Source organism: Marmota monax, unplaced genomic scaffold (genome assembly GCF_021218885.2).
Source record: "Marmota monax isolate L192 unplaced genomic scaffold, Marmota_monax_Labrador192_F-V1.1 WCK01_AAM20220418_F8-fsc00014, whole genome shotgun sequence".
NCBI classification, from domain to species: Eukaryota; Metazoa; Chordata; class Mammalia; order Rodentia; family Sciuridae; genus Marmota; species Marmota monax.
This window is the reverse complement of record NW_026695222.1, coordinates 17,240,174-17,257,649: the sequence shown is the minus strand read 5'-3', so window position 1 is coordinate 17,257,649 and position 17,476 is coordinate 17,240,174. Positions and strand designations below refer to the sequence as shown.

The following is a 17,476-nucleotide window of genomic DNA, read 5'->3' as shown; positions in this document are numbered from 1 at the left end:
AACACCAAGATAAGCAAGCAGAAATTGATTAAAGAGGAGGTTAAGATTCAGAAAGTAAAAACTCCCAAGGAGAGTATGGGAGGGGCAAGAGTGCAAAGGGTCTCTTGGCATCCCTTTTAAAGGCACCTGAGGGCTGGGTGTGATAGGTGGCACATACTTGTATTCCTAGCAGCTTGGGTAGCTGAGACAGGAGGAACAGGATTCTCAATAAGTTGCTGAGGCTGGCCTCAAATTTTCAGTTCTCTTGCCTTGGGCACCCAAGTAGTTAGCATTACAGGAGTGCACTGCTGTGCTGGACTTGGAGTTATTTTGGTTTTATCCTTTTTGTTTTTGTGGTGCTGGGGATCAAACAGGGTTTTACATATGCCAGGCATACTCTATCACTAAGCCGCATACCCAACCAGGAGTTGGTTTTAATGGAGAAAAAGGCAGATTTTAGATTGACATATTACAAAAGAGGTTTTCAAATGAAGAGTGTGATATATGAGAAGCCTGAGAGTTGTAGGTGGTTGTAAAGTAAAAGTAGATGTCTAAAAGTGTTGATTGAACTAGGCTGAAAGGTATAAGAAGTCAGGGGCAGAAAAGTTGAGGCTAGAGTCAGGGAGAATGAATTATAAAACTTGAAAAAGGAAAATGTGTTCTACTGATAGGCAGAAGGCTGAGTTAATTGGCAGATTATTTTACCATGAGATTAAAAGAGATTGTGCAGATGAACTTTATACCTGCACACAGGAGTAAAGGAGTGGGGGTATTGTGTCAAAAAAGTCCTTCATATTGATATATCAGGCAAGTGTTGTAATTCATTGAGGTCCAGGGTTTGATCTCTAACACCAAAAAAAAAAAAAAACATATAATAATGAAAACTATACCTAAGACTCAAACTGTAGATCCTACTTATTGGAAACAGAATAAAACTTTATACTGATAAAATCTTACAAGTTTATCTGAATTATTTCAGACTGGCTCAGGAAAAGAAGTTGTAACAGACATGAAGTGATCATCATTTAACCAAGTGTTGAGGTATATGACGGGTCAAAATGTATCATGCTGATAACAGTACATTTAGCTGAAGGAAGAGAACTCAAGAAAAAAGTGAAAAGTTAGATATTCTCAAATAATGGCAATATCCACCCAAATTCTAAACTCCTAAATTCTTAGGATACTGATTAAGATTACATTTTTCTGGGCAGGGATTGTGGCTCAAGGATGGAGTGCTTGCCTACCACATGTGAGGCTCTGGGTTTGATCCTCAGCACCACATAAAATAAATAAAAAAATAAAGGTATTATGTCCATCTACAACTGGAAAAAAAAGACTACATCTTTCAGTGAGGAGAGAGATGTATGTCATGGGCCCATATGATTTCAGGTTGTTTATTAGCCTGGAGAATAAAGGGATCATATTCACAAAGCACACAGCCTTGGAGAAGGTAACTAGAGCCTGCGAGGTGCTACCTTGGGCTACGCCCTTTGAGTACAGGCTCATTGTGGGGTCGCACTCTAGAATCCTGGGGCAGGAGATGATGTAACTAGAAAAAGCCCGTAAGACAGATGATAGTTGACTAAAGCAGAAAGGTGGCGACAACTCACTCCCTGCAGTGGCCCGACCATTGAATCAGCCTCATAGCCCAGGTCTCTGCACCTCATCTCTAGATGGCATCTTGTACAGGCTGTTCACGAACAGGTTTGAGAAGGACGAGTGTAAAAATCCCCGGGGAGGTGAGTGCCTCCTTTATCTTCATTCTTTATTCTTCTCAGAACATTTAATTTCCATACTTTTGAAAATGAAGAGGAACATTATGAGACTTTGGCAATGAAGCAATGAAGGACTGCTCCAGAAAGAGCAACAGCAGATCTTAGGACTCTTGGCTCTTTTTTTTTTTTTTTTTTGGTGGGGGGGTGCAGCGGCAGGGGCACCAGGGATTAAACTCGAACACTCTACCACTGAGCCACATCCCCAGCCCTATATTGTATTTTATATATAGAGAGGGAGTTGCTTAGTGCCTCACTTTTGCTGAGGCTGACTTTGAACTCATGAACCTCCTGTCTCAGCCTCAGGAGCCGCTGGGATTACAAGCGTGCGCCACCACACCCAGCTTCTTGGCTCTTTGATACTTGGGTTGTTTAATAATTTGAAGCCATATTATGTGGAGGTAGGGACTGAGATCTCCCTAGAAGGTTGATTTTCTAAGGAGCTAGTTTTAACTCTGAATTTCATCCAAATTATGAATGATGAAAAGTAGTTACCTTGCCCTATTCCCTCATCTATTTTTTTTTAAGTGTTCACTTTTATCCCACCTGTTTTATCTCCTTTTTCCTCATCCTTTTCCTGGCCTTCTTTGGCACCTCACCTTTCACTCCACACACAGAGACACACTGTCACCAATTCCCTTGCCTTGGGGAGGTCCTCTGCTTAAAACCAAAATATAAATTAGTGTTTCTCTCAATTGTTAGTAGCACAGCTGAGGCCAACCTGAAATAGTCAAGCAGGACTCTACTGAAGGTTTGGGCATAAACCTTCAGAAACAAAACGGAGAAGTTGTCTTGAGTTCACTTTCAGAATTCATCACCTTCCAGAAAGAAATGAAGTCCTAAAGTTAGTGTCCATTCTTTCTCCAAGATTTTATACTTTATATGTCTGTGAACATATATAATCTATAGTTCTGCTTTTCAGAATACCTGCATAACTGGTATATAATACATATACATCCTCTGCCTCTTGCTCTTACTTGGCATGTGTTTTCAAGATTTTCTGGGGCTGGGGTTGTGGCTCAGTGGTAGAGTGCTCGCCTAGCATGCATGAGGTACTGGGTTCGATTCTCAGCACCACGTAAATGTAAAAATAAAAATATAAAAAAAAAAAAAAGATTTTCTGTGTGTTAATGCTTATACTATTAGTTCATTCATTTTTATTTATACTTCATTATGTAAATATATCATAATTCATTTATCAATTTCCCTGTTGATGGATATGTGGGCTGTTTTCTTCTCCACCAACCGTGTCACTGAGGATTGAATCCAGGGACACTCTACTACTCAGCTACATCCTCAGTCCTTTGTTTATTTTTAAAATTTTTTATTTATTTTTATGTGGTGCTGAGGATCGAACCCAGTGCCTTGCATGTGCTAGGGGAGCGTTCTATTGCTGAGGCACAAACCTAGCCCCCCTTTATATTTTTTTATTCTGAGCCAAGATCTTGCTAAATTGCACAACTTGACCTCAAAATTGCAATCCTCCTCCTCCCCCTCCCAGAAAGAGTGTATGGGGTTATAGGCATGTACCACCATGCCCACCTGTTTTTCAAATTTTTTTTTACATAAGCAAGATTGCAAAGTACATCTCTGTATATGACTTTTTGTATGTGACCATGTTTGAGAATTTCTTTAGTTTATACCTGAAGGTAAAATTGCTGTAGGGTAGGCACTTCTTAACTTCATTAGAAATTACCAGATATGTTCTCCAGGGTAATTGTTCCAGTGTACATACCTACCAATATGTATATACCTACCAATATGTATATGTATATGTGAGTTGTTATTTTTCTACATTCTGTGTAGAATGTATGTGTATTTGACAACATCTCATTGAATTTAATTTGTACTTTCCTGGCTGCTTAGTGAAGTTTAATGTCTTTCTTAATTGTCTAAATTTTTTTCATAGCACTTATCACAAGACATTATTATGGATTGGTGATTTGTGTATTCATTGCCTGCCTCCTAATCTCTGTAGAAGCGGGAATCGCACATCTTTGGTTTGCTGTTTTATTCTCAGAGCTCAGTCCAGGTTCTTTCATATAGTAGGAGTTTAGTAAATAAGTAATGAATAAACCTGGAGCGGTTCCCTCAATAGCTCTAGCATTACTATAAGAGAGACACTCATACAGTAAACAAGGATTTGTGTCTTTATATTCCTCCTATCCAAACCCTAGGCTTTATTGCTTAGCCAGTTCACTGTACATGATTCTGTCCTTCATTTTTTTCCCTTACTCAAGCCTTGAATAGGAGGGATCAGTAACAGAGTAACAGACATATTAAGTCACACATGGCTTGATTTGATAGAGTTATTTTCTATTTGAGCTTGAGGCCAGTGATTTGAGATATCCTGATATCCACTTAGCCTGAAATTGTCTTCCATTTCCCACATCAGAGAAGAAGCCAAAGCTCTGATGAGGTTCATTATTAGATAGGAAATTAAGCTGGAAGCCATTTGCGTTTGTTGGTATTCTTATTGACAGAGTTAATCTTATCTAATATAAAACTTTCTGAGATAGATGCAGACTTTATCAGTGGAAGTTCACTGGGTTAGGCATGGCATTATTATTTTATTTATTTTTTTTTTTGAGAAATAAAAGTTGGAGAAGACTAGAATAAATATGACTTAACTTTTCAATAGTCTTTTTCTTTTCCAGCCCATCATTCTTCCCCTCCCCCCATCCCAGCAGCATGGGAGATTGAACCCAGGGTTGCTCCACCACTGCCCTATATCCCTAGCCCTTTTTATTTTGAGACAGAATCCCAATAAGTTGCTGAGGCTGGCTTCAAACCTGTGATTCCCCTGCCTCAGCCTTATGAGTCAGTCGTCGGGATTACAGGTGTGAGCAACCATGCTCTACTCTATCCCATTATTCTTAGTGCTGTGCCCTTTCCCAGCAGCACTGATTACTTCCCTTTCCAGCTTATTTCAGTTCTGGAGCTCTGCTCTGGCTACATCTTAAACTTTACTCATTGCCTTGATTAGGATCCTGTGGGATCTAGGAAACATCCAACCAGAGGCAATCCAGGGATGCCTCAATATTGCAGAGCACATACAGAAGCAAGAACCAGGATTTAGCATGGTGGAAATGCCTCCTAAAAGCTCCCACATTTACTTATCTTTTCAAGAAAAGAACCAAGCTGACGATGAAATTTCTTAATCCTAATTACAAATTTCTATGGGAGGAGAAATTATGGCCAAAGGTTGTGTTCTACAAACTTGGCATCTAAGAACCTTCCTTCAACATGCAGAGGACACAGAAGGACAGCACCCAAGAAAGGACAGAGATTCTAGGTAGATACACCCATAGGTCTCTACTGAAGTTACCCATAGCTGAACATGTGTTCAGAAGCTTTGAAGCCTCTGACTTTTTAATCCACCAGTTTCTTCATATCAGTGTTTCCTTAACTTTTCTTCCACCAAGTCTTACTTGGCTCCTTCTCCAACTTGCTGATCTCTTTCCCATAACCAATTGCAAATGTAAATGTATTCTACTTATTTGTTTGCTTATCTGTTTGGAGGATTAGAAAATACAAATACCATGTATAATACAGTATCTTTCTGGAATGCTTATAGTTCATTAATGTGTCCTGCCCCAGCTAATAGGAAATGGCAGGGAAGCAGGTATTGTGAAATGTGTGCAAACTGGAAAGTTCATTTTACCTTTCCTGAGACCTTATATTTATGTTCTTTTGTTACAGGAACATGACATAGAAACAACTCATGGTATGGTCCATGTCACTATAAGAGGTTTACCAAAGGGAAACAGACCAGTCATCCTGACCTATCATGACATTGGGCTGAACCGTATGTATTTATTTTATACCTTTCCTCTTCATCATAATACTTAACCATTGTATAAACAAAAATATTCTAATAGAGCAGAGATTTTTTTTCCCCTCTGTCTTAACCTTCCCTCTGTATTGTTATATTCATCAATGGGAGGTTCAGGTTCCTGTGAAGTGTGCAGAGGGATGTGTTTTGGAGAATACTGGAATTATATATGCTTTTGTGTCCTAGCTGCTTAAGGATTGAAGAGAGTGCAATGAAAGAAGAACATTTATTTTTTAAGTCTGTACTTTGATGTTTTTCATGTTTCAGGTTAGAAAATCTAGACTGAACTTAACTTGGTTGTAGGCATTTCAGCAAATTGATAAATGTGTTCTTTCTACAGCTTGTTATTAGTGACAAATGAATTTCATGTTTATATTTGGGTCCTACTCCCAAGATTATTACATTTATGTGAAAATATTCTAAAATCTGAAACACTTCTGGTCCCAAGCATTTTAGATAAGGAATAGTCAACCAGTAATATAAGATTCAGCTCTAGTCACAGGTACAATCTATATAAATGTGTTTTTTTTCCATTCTTCTTCCACTGGTAGGGCTTTTGTAGCCACCAGCATGAGAAATAATTTAAGCTGTTATACTAAGAGGGTAGAAATCGAAGCAGCAGAACACTCATCCCCTAGCACCCTAGCAGTTTTGGCAAGAAGCTAACTCCTCCCATATGGTAAATGTAAGCAGCTCAAGATACTCACTTTAGCTAGGCTCTTGGGGTATAGTCAGTGTCTCTTTATCAGATAGGGGAATAAGGTGCATGAAAAACAACAGCACTGTGTATATGAGATTATTGGGTGCAACACCATGAAACCAGCATCTCTCCACATCTCCTTTTTGTAGATATTGTGTGGGCTTCAGAATTACTTGTTCTCAAATCATCGAGATGTCTCCTGTTCACCCTTTAGGGCAGCTTGAATTAGATGGTTTGTTCAGACACCTCACTTTAGTGGAATGTGATTAAAAGAAAATGAAAAAGAACACTGATACAGCATTGACTGAGGAGAGAAAAATTGGAGAGAAATGAAGAGTATGTGATTCACAGGGATTTTTATCTCGTAGATAAATCTTGTTTCAACACGTTCTTTAACTTTGAAGATATGCAAGAGATCACCCAGCACTTTGCTGTCTGTCATGTGGATGCCCCAGGCCAGCAGGAAGGTGCACCCTCTTTTCCAACAGGGTAAGGCCATAGGCAAGACCTTTTGCAAGACATACACTCAGAAAAGCAAATGACTGAGTTCTAGTGGGAGCAGAATGTATGCTTCTTTCCCATTGATTTTATGACAGCCTAAGGTTATACTCCTAACCCTCTGTCTTCATGTTTTTTTCACATTGATCTAAAAGAACTGTATTTATAGTCTCTTGAGGGAAACTGCATGTTTTCTCATGTTCAGGAATAATTCTCCATGGCAGGAACCTGCTTACCTATAATCATAAGGCATAAGAGTCTGAAAAACTCACTTATCACTGTTTATCTGTCCCCTTCCTCATCTGTTTTAAATTTGTCATTTTTGTGTCTGTCTCTGAAACTCCCAACTATCCAGGTACAACCTCAGATCCCTCTGAGCTTCCCTGGGAGCACTTGCCCAGTCTTAGCTCCTTGTCTAGTGGTAGAAATTGGATATCCATGTAGCCAGTTACTCTTAGAGCTGCCTTGACAGATGGAGGTGCCTGCTTTGTATGGTGGGGTCACAGTGTTCCCTGACAGCGTGCCCAGTTGGAGGACCTTGGGAAAGGGAGTGGGAGTACACACTGTGAAGTGCTTATTCTTCCCCTCTCTGCATCTCCAGCACTGCCTTTGGCCATTGACTGCCATGAAGTAGACATTGCAAACAGCTGATCGCTAGCACTTGTGTAGAACCCAGTGTTCCATACGCTGCTTTGGATAATTTATGTTTATTAACTCACTTGATCCTCCCAACCCTCTGGAATAGTTTTACTTTTATTCCCATTTTACAGGTGAGGAAACTGGGGCCCAGAAAAATTAGTAACTTGGCTAAGGTTGCATAACAAATGAGTTAGCATGGCTAGGACTTGAACCCAGTCCATCTGGCTCCAGAATCTGTATTGACTGTTTCCAAGTACTTTTGTATCTCAAATGCAAACCAGCTAGTGATCTTGTTGACACCCAGTGGTTTGGATCCAGTCCTCTTTTTTTGTTTTGTGCACAAATGGTTTTAGAACATATCATCCCTTAGAGTATTCAAGCAGAGGCAGAAGAGCAGATCCCATCTCATATTGGAAATTATCTTAAGATCTCTTTCATCTCTGTATCTTGCTCCTTAATTTTCTTGGAGACCTGCTCTGGGTCTGTTCCTGGACTTGCCTGACCATTTTAAGACCAGATGGTTCATATCATGAAAAGCAATTAATGTTATTCTATGCCTAAGTGAAACAAACACTCATAACTAAGGAGCCCAAGATTTATAACTGTATGCCTAGACCCAGAAAAGTTTTGTTTACCTTTGCATTTAATGACCTGAATATAAGCAGCACTTTATGACTACTTAAATTCAGAGCTACTTCCTGAATTGACTCTTACTGCTGGAAGTTAACTGAGCTTAGATCCCATTGAATGATTATTAGGAATTTGAAAATAATATCATAAGAGAAGACCATATTGCCAGGTTTTTTGTTTTTGTTTTTTTCCCTTTGGTATCGGGGATTGCACTCAGGGGCACTTGGCCACAGAGCCACACCCCCAGCCCTACTTTGTATTTATTTAGAGACAGAGTATCACTGAGTTGCTTAGCACCTCACTTTTGCTGAGGCTGGCTTTGAACTTGTGGTCCTCCTGTCTCAGTTTCCCAAGCTGCTGGGATTACAGGCATGAGCTACCACACCCGGCTATATTGCCAGTTGTTTACATGTGGCTTCCTCTAGTGCCAGAAACATGTGGATTCTTTTTTTGGTACTAGGGATTGAAACTTGGGGCACTCTAACACTGAGTTATATCCCCATTTTTGTTTTGAGATAGGACCTCATAAGTAGCTGATACTGGCCTCAAACTTGTGATCCTCCTGCATAAGCTTCTCAAGTCACTAGGATTACAAGTGTGTGCCACCATGCCCTGTTAACATGTGGATTCTTTTATTTTTTTCTTAGCATGCAGTCATAGAGAATTATACAATATGCTGCAGTCATTTCCAGGCACCTCACCTCCTTTGAAATGTGTTTCTCTAAGACTACTGCATTATGTTTGCTTTTCTAGTAACTGGGAACTGTGTGGGTGCTTTCTAATTCAGGAGTTATCCTTCTGGATTTCAGGTACCAGTATCCCACAATGGATGAGCTGGCTGAAATGCTGCTTCCTGTTCTTACCCACTTAAGGTAGGTTCATCATACAGCCTTTAACTATTTATTTATTTTTCTATTCATTCATCCATTTATTCATTCATTTTGTGGTGCCAAGGATGGAACCCAGGCCCTCATGCATGTTAGACAAGTGCTCTACATTGAGCAATACACCTAGCCCCTTCACATTCTTTTTGTATGTCTTTACTTTCTACTTTGTTTCTATTTCAGCTAATACAATGATGAGCAAACAGAATACCCCCTATCTTCATGGAGATTAGTTGTGGGGGGGGGGGGTAGTTAACATGTAAATAGATAATTCTAATAAAGTGTCATAAAAATGGAATGAATAGAGCTTTTATAGCTCAGTGGTAGAGCACTTGCTTACCCTGTCCCAAGGTCCTGCCTGGGTTTAATCCCTAGCACCTAAACAGCAGCAAATAGAAACTAGTGGAGGTATTGTGATAAAGAGAAGGGTAGGATCCTCATAAACAAGGCCAGTTAGGGAATGCCTATCTAAGAAAAGTCATGTAAGCTGAAACCCAAGAAGTAAAAAGGAGCTATCTAGATGGTGTGCCAGAGCAAGAGGATTCCAGACAAGAAGAAGAATTATAAGAGCAAGTGGAAGAAAGATACAGTGAAATTCCAGAAATAGATAAAGGCCAGATTACATAGGTCTAACAGATCAGGTAAGGATTTGTAATTTTATTCTTAAGTGTAAAGCAAAGAAACTGAAGGATTTTAATCAGAGGAGTGATATACAATTTACTGTTTTAAAGTAATCACCCTGATATGTGAATTGTATATACATCATTAAAGCTGTTTAAAAAATGTTTCAAACAATTACTCTTGCTGTAATAGTTTGGACTATAACAGTAGTTCTGCCAAGAGAGAATGATAGCTTGGTACTAATTGCTGTTGGAGGATAGACTGAAATGGACAGTAATAAATGGAAATATTCTTGGGATACACTTCATAGGATTTGCTGATGGGTTAGATATTGAGGTGATAGGACAGTGAGGATATCGTGCAAGGTTCAGTCATATCTCACTTAACCATTAAAAACTTCCTTGAAATATGAATGACAATAAATGCCGGCAAGGTTGTGGAGAAAAGGTGCACTTTGTACATTGTTGATGGGACTGCAGACTAGTACAACCACTCTGGAAAGCAGTATGGAGATTCCTCAGAAAACTAGGGATGGAACCACGTATCCCACTTTTTGTTTTCCCAGAAGATCTAAAACCAGCATGCTACAGCAATACAACCACCTCAATGTTTATAGCAGTACAATTCACAGTAGCCAGCTGCCCGACAACAAATGAACGGATTAAGAAATTGTGTTGATATATACAGTGGAGTTTTACTCAGTCAGAAAAAAGAATAAAATTATAGCATTTGCTGATAAATGGATAGAAATGGAGAATATCATGCTAAATAAAATAAACCAAACTCAGACACTCAAAGTTAGAATGTTTTCTCTCATTTGCAGAACTAGATTAAAATAAAGGAAAGGTAGGGATCGGGGGACTAGGGTTGTGGCTCAGTGTTAGAGTGCTTGCCTAGCATGTGTGAGGTAGTGGGTTCGATTCTCACATATAAATAAATAAAAATAAAAGGTCCATTGACAAATATTTAAAAAGGGGTGGGGGGCAGCTGGGGTTGTGGCTCAGTGGTAGACTGCTCTCCTACCATGCATGAGGCACTGGGTTCGATCCTCAGCACCACATAAATGTAAAATAAAGATATTGTGTCCACCTACAACTAAAAAATAAATATTTTAAAAAAAGAAAGGATGACCTAAGGAACCAATCAAATATAAATTAATAGATGAGCAAAAGGAAGTCTAGTAGAGCAGAGAAAGGAGAATGGGAGAGGGGAGGGAGGAGACCAGGGAAAAGAGGAGGGAAAGGTGGGGGATGATGAATTAAAGTCAGTTTCCATGCATGAATGAGTTTGTTGGGAGGAATCCAACAACTGTGTATAATTATTAAACTAAAAAAAAAAAAGCCTCGAGCCTGATGCAGTGGTGCACACCTGTGATCCCAGCAATTTGGGAAGCTGTGGCAAGAGGATCGCAAGTTAAAAAGGAAACTAAGGCTCAAAAAGTTGAAAATTTTTGCCCAAATTCTCACAGATAGTCAGTATCAGAACCCAAATATGAATCCAGAATTATTCTTTCCATACACAATGCTACCTGCTAATGAAGTTGACTGTCCATTTGTCATTTGTCCGTCTGTTCCATTCACAGTCTGAAAAGCATCATTGGGATTGGAGTTGGAGCTGGAGCCTACATCCTCAGCAGATTTGCAGTAAGTACATGGAGGATTAGTCTCAATGCCCTTGAGACAATGCCTGGATCACAGCTATTACTGCTGTGTTAAATGACCAGGCAGTGTTCTGGGTCTTGTGTTAGTTTTTCTGTAAATGATATCTCCAAGTCCAGTTTTGAATAAAGCCTTGCTTTGTACTTGTAGAACATCAAAAAACCTAAATGAGAGCAGTATCTCATCTGTAAAAAGTCCTAGAAGCAGCTTATGATAAAATTTTTATAGCCATTAAAATCAAGTTTAAGAAGAGCTTATAATGACATGTGATTTTCTTTTTTTCTTTTTATTTTTTTGTAGTTGTAGATGGACAGAATGCCTTTATTTTGTTTTGTTTTGTTTTTATGTGGTGCTAGGAGTGAAACACAGTGCCTCACACATGCTAGGCAAGTGCTCTGCCACTGAGCAGCATCCCCAACCCTGTGATTTTCATATGCTATAATGTAACAGAAAAGTTAAAATACAAGTTACATGGACTGGGGATATAGCTCAGTTGGTAGAGTGCTTGCTTTGCATGCACAAGGCCCTGGGTTCTAATCCCTAACACCACACCACCACCACCACCACACACACACACACACACACACCCCCAAAAAAAAAAAGTTTCATAAAATTTATCATAAGTTGAGGAAAGGACTGGAAGGAAATTACCAAAATATTAACAGGCGTTGATGTATGGCAAATAATACAAGATTTTGTTTTCTGCTTTTTATAATTTCTTTGTTCGTCAGACTCTACAATGAGCCTACTCAGAAGGAAAAAGTAAGCTGGGGAGTTTTGAGTTTGTAGGGAAGTATTCCTTTTTAAGGAACTTTTCTGAAATGGCTCCTGGTCATTGGAGTCTTTGGGGATGGCATGACCTATTCTGGGGATTTCATAAAGAACTTCAGAAGCCCCTATTGGAAACAACTCATCACATTTTAGATGAGTATGAAACAACCCATCCAAGCCTGTACCAAGTGGTTTCAAGGGCATTTGCCCAGCAAGGAAAACCTACCATGAGTTGAATAACTACATTGTGCTGTCCTCTGCTGTAAAAACAGAACACCTGTGTTCCTTATAAATTGTGGCAAAGATCATTCAGTAGCATTTTTAGAAACTGGTTTCCAGATGCTAAGTCAGATTTCAAGAGCTACTTTCCATGTATTTTCCTGAGTACCTCTATGTAGTGATACTTTCAAATACAAGGCATTATAGCATGATTTAAATCAGCTATAGCTGGATTTATAGCTTAGTGGCAGAGCGCTTGCCTATCTTGTACAAAACCCTGGATTCAGTTCCCACCACTGTAGAAAAAGAAAAAATGTATTAGCTAACTTTGTCTCAGATGTTTTAAAAGTGGAAGTTTCATACTCTTGTGTTTGTGTCACCCTTCAGCTCAATCATCCTGAGTTAGTAGAAGGCCTTGTGCTCATTAACGTTGACCCATGTGCTAAAGGCTGGATTGACTGGGCAGCTTCCAAAGTAAGTGCCATCTGCTCATCTCTTGGAACCTTCTAAAAACAGCTTAATTTTTTTTTCATTGAGCTAGATACACAATTAAAGACAAGAAATTTAAAGTATATACTTTGTTAAAGTTTACATATGTAATCGCCACCAATCAATGTATACAGATGATTACCAGCTCCCTAGAGCATTTCCTTGTCCTTTTTTTTTGGTACCAGTGGTGGTTAACCACTGAGCCACATCCCCAGAATATAACTCAAACTAAAAAATAAACTCAAAAAATAAAAAGGATTGGGAATGTAGCTCAGTGGTAAAGCACCCCTAGGTACAATCCCTATAATAATAATAATAATAACAATAATAATAATGTTGTTATTCAGCTTTTTAAGAAAATTTCTCATGTTAAATGAAAAAATGGGCATAAAACCATATAATATTCCAATTTTGTTAAATGCATATATGCATAAGAGGGAAAATATGTTACTAGTGCTTATATCTTTGGCTGTTAATATTATAAATTTTCTTTCATATTCTCTATTTTCCTAATTTTCTATAATAAGCTATATTACTTTTATAATTATTTAAAAATATTCTACCTCCCAGCAGACCATCCCTTCCTACATTTTAGTTCTGGAGAAGCAATGCATTTCCTAGATTTGGATGAAATATATTAATGATGCTGAGAAATTCTTTCTCACAGCCTGATTTATGTAAAAATTTGTTCTAGTTCCTATCAAGTATATAGGTATATCAGCACTTACCTGAACATTCTCAATGTCAACCTGTTAAAATTCCCATAAAACTCTGCAGATTTATTAACTTTTATGAATACTTACGAGTTAGAAAGATTGGTTACTAATTCTGATTATCTTTAATTTATAATCTGTGGATTGCTGATTACCCACATGAAGATTTCAGAACTTACTTATTAATCTTTCTGGGACTATGTGATCCTGTTCACCTGTCTAGTCTGTCTCCCTTACCACCTATCCCCAAATCAGTTTACTGATGATCTAAGACTATAGTAGAAATTTCACCAAAAAAAAAAAAAAAAAACAAGAAAAAGGCTGAAAGGGGAATCAGCAACATAATTTGAGTTGGAAGTTTCTCTGAAAATAGACTAACAGTCTAAAGGTTTACACAGATTGCTGTGTTTGTTAGACCATGAGGTGCATCATTTTGAAATGGAGAGAATTGGGAGAAAATGTTCAAAAATGCAGGAACATTTTGTAAATTTAGCCCATTTCCTCCCACTCCCTGAAATAAAGATAGCTAAACTGGAGGGAAGAAAAAAATTCGCTTTTGTCTCTTGGATAGTTTGGGAGTAGTTGTAAGTTGATTCTTGTCCTTTACCAATCCAATGTAAATGCAGAACTTCAGGCAGGAATGAAGTAGCAAATACCCATGAGTTCCAGATCTCAAGTTTTCAGAGAAGGACTAGCTAGTGTTTCTTCCAGCCTTCTTGCATTTCTTTTTCTTTTGAGTTGAGGTCTGGCTATGTTGCCTGGGCTGTTCTCTTAACTCCTTGGCTCAGTGATCGACCTGTCTCAGCATCCCAAGTAGCTGGAACAATAGGTATTAGCTCCAACAAACCCAGCCCCAGCCCCATTTCAAAGCAAGCTCTATTATTACCCTGGAAGGGAAACTTAGGTTGTTTTTTGTTGTTGTTATTGTTGTTTTGGGGGGGGGTCTTTTTCTGGGTTTTTTTTTTTTTTTTTTATCTCATTTCTTTTTCTTGTGTTTCTTTGAAACCACCATCTTATTAAAATGTATGCACTGAATTGTCATTGAGGGAGGATAACATATGAACATATGTACAGTAAAATACACTAACCCTAAGTGGACAGCTTGGTAAATTTTTACATGTGCTTATTCCCTTAACAGAGCTTTTAATCTTTTTAGCTCTCAGGTTTGACAACCAATGTTGTGGATATTATTTTGGCTCATCACTTTGGGCAGGTAAGTAAGTGCCTATGCAGTCAGAACTGGGTTCATTGGCTTGCATGTGAAGCCTAATTATGTGTCAGGAAAGAAGAGATACCTTAAAAGTTATCCTTGCAGATAACACAGGGTAGTCTGAGATGCATGTAGCCCTACAAAGGCCAGTCTTATGGGGACGCATTAATTCAGTACCAATATGGTTCTTAGCATTTGGAGAGATGAGAGAAAACAGTGTCTCCCTCCACCTGTCCCCTATAAGTAGCATGCCATCTGTTAATGTTTGACAACATCTGTGCTTTACCAAACATCTTTAGAGCCAGCAGAGAGGGTCTGGGAAAGGCTTCATAGAAACACAAGTTTCCAAAAAGAAAGAAATCATGAACTATTATTGCTGCAAGAACCTAAGAACCTTAGAAATTATTTTGTTTAGTCCCATGAAATGATGAAGAATCTGAAGTCTACAGAGGAAGTAGCATCATGCGCATAATTGTTGGGTTGGGGAGAGAGGTCACTGGCTAGTGGGAGACCCCAGACCACTTTTCAAAGGGAAAAGTGAGGTGACCCATGAAGGGGTCATGAACGAAATGAGCAAGAACAAAATAGAGCTGTGAGGTGCCTGGAGTGGAGAGAGAACAATAAAACCAGGGGTGATGTGCTCTAAATTGCAGTCTGTATAGCTAATTCTAAATGCATCTGAAAGAAAGTGGTAGATGGGGAGAAAATAAGCATTTTCTTATTTTACCTACAGCTCTTCCTGGGTTCCTATAATGGGTACAGTTGTCCCATTCCTTCACTAATTATTTATATTTCTAAGCACTTAGATAAATGTTTTGTTTTGTTTTATTTTATTTTGCAGTACCAGGTTCAAACTCAGAGTTTCCCACATGGCTAAGCAAGCCAAGCTACATCACCATCACTTTTTTGGTACTAGGGATTGAACCCAGGGGTTGCCATATCCCCAGTCTTTTTTATTTTTTATTTTGAGACAGGTCTCATGAAGTTGCTGAGGTTGGTCCTGAACTTGCCATCCTCCTGCCTCAGCCTCCGAGTCTCTGGAATTATAGGTGTGCACCACTATGCCTGGCTCCCAGCCATTTTTATTAATTTTGAAACAGGGTCTCACTGAGTTCCCTGGATGAACCTTGAACTTGCATCTTATTGCCTCAGCCTGTTGAGTAGCTGGGATTACTGGCATGCATCACTGTACCCAGCTTTCTTTTTATGAGAAACAACAGAACATAAACACACAAATAAGGAAATTAGGGTTCGGAATGATTAGGTGACCTAGTTTCCCAGCTAGCACTTGAATCCATAATAGGTTCTTTGGTGCCCCCTTCTGACAGAGAATATGACACCACACTACACTGAGGCAAATGAAAAGATTTTAGCCATTCGTCCTAGCAGTGTATTAGTAGTTCCCAGGCCTCACCCCAATTCTCATTATGCACAGTGAGAGCTGGCTTTTGCTATTGAAAATGCAAACCAAATAAATGGGCTTGTTCTGTAGCTCAGAAAGTTACTTGTGTCTTCTTTCACTTGTTCTAGGAAGAATTGCAGGCCAACCTGGACTTGATTCAAACATACAGACTACATATTGCCCAAGATATCAACCAAGAAAACCTACAGCTCTTCCTGGGTTCCTATAATGGGTACAGTTGTTGTCCCATTCCTTCACTTAATCATAGAACAGGTCTAAAGGGATAATGGACTTTTAAGAGAAGGGGAAGGAAAAATAAATGACTTCTCCCATAATTTTGTGATGGGGTCGACTCCATGCTGTTTCAGTAGAAAAGGAAGTGCTTTCAGGTAGATGTGAAAAAAGCTTTGAGGAACATTGAGTTAAACTGGAAGACATTTGGGACATGTTCAAATACCAGTTGTAGTTTCAAGATGTTTTGAGGTATATGGAACCTAAGTTAGTACACAGACAGAAGCACACAAATGTTGTGAAGTAGCACGGGAAAATACATGTAGGGAAGAAAAAGGAGAGAAGACTTGGACCTTTTAGTTGGTCTTGGCTGATGTCTTGTCGTAAATTAGGAGTAACATATAGATGCTACTCAGTTCTCTTGTTTGTATATTTCAAAATCCACTGTCCCATCTCCCCCGGTCACAGGCAGGGTGAGGGGAAAGCACTAGTTCTTATCTTGGGAACAGCTTATCCAAAGTGAGTGTTAACTCCTAGCTACCTGGAAAAAGCTTTTCCCAGAGTTACACAACCAGTAGGGAGCAAAGCCAGGTCTTAAACCTGGTATCTAAAACATCCCTGTTTTTAGTTGAAATCAGAAAGATAAAGGCCTGTGCTAAAGTGTTACAAGAAGAATCCCCCCCACACACAAAAGTGTAAGTCATTCCCTTCTCTTAAGAAATTTATTCCTATAAACTAATTGGAAAATTAAACACTTACGACTTGGTCACTGTTTATCATCCCACCAAGTTCCTCGTGCTGCCACTCAGGATACCACTGCTGCTCAGGTGTGAAGGAAAGAGTTTTCACAGTCCTTGATAATGCTTTGATTTTCATGACTACAAAATAACCTGAGTTGTCATGATTTTTACCTCAAAAATGCACTGATCCTGTTTTGTTTTTCTAGACGCAGAGACCTAGAGATTGAAAGACCCATACTGGGCCAAAATGATAACAGATTAAAAACATTAAAGTAAGTCCCTCAGTTTCCCCATTGAATTGCTTAGCATCTTTGCCTATTATGTTTAATTCAGTGTTCAGTGCAGTGTATGTGCTTATTTGCTCTCTCCTTCTGTACCTAGGTGTTCTACTTTATTGGTGGTAGGAGACAATTCACCTGCTGTTGAGGCTGTGGTAAGTGTGTCTTGATGTTGTGAGGAAGATGATATTCAAATGTAATAAAATG

The 17,476-nt window shown here is 39.0% G+C and overlaps 1 protein-coding gene and 1 long non-coding RNA gene across 7 annotated transcripts in view; one reads left to right on the top strand and one right to left on the bottom strand.

Moving 5' to 3' along the window:
• The window catches only part of LOC124085808 (uncharacterized), a 40,596-nt gene that overhangs the window by 5,527 nt on the left and 17,593 nt on the right, over nt 1-17,476 (bottom strand). The gene's annotated exons all lie outside the window — the stretch shown is intronic.
• Nucleotides 1-17,476, top strand: part of Ndrg3 (NDRG family member 3) — a 61,576-nt gene that overhangs the window by 31,532 nt on the left and 12,568 nt on the right. For all 5 annotated transcript variants that reach the window (XM_046433781.2, XM_046433782.2, XM_046433779.2 and 2 more), the window contains 9 exons: nt 5,454-5,559; nt 6,655-6,775; nt 8,863-8,925; nt 11,141-11,201; nt 12,594-12,680; nt 14,565-14,621; nt 16,149-16,252; nt 17,198-17,263; nt 17,373-17,424. In XM_046433781.2, the coding sequence (XP_046289737.1) occupies nt 5,454-5,559; nt 6,655-6,775; nt 8,863-8,925; nt 11,141-11,201; nt 12,594-12,680; nt 14,565-14,621; nt 16,149-16,252; nt 17,198-17,263; nt 17,373-17,424 (717 nt within the window). The remainder of the gene's footprint in view (nt 1-5,453; nt 5,560-6,654; nt 6,776-8,862; nt 8,926-11,140; nt 11,202-12,593; nt 12,681-14,564; nt 14,622-16,148; nt 16,253-17,197; nt 17,264-17,372; nt 17,425-17,476) is intronic.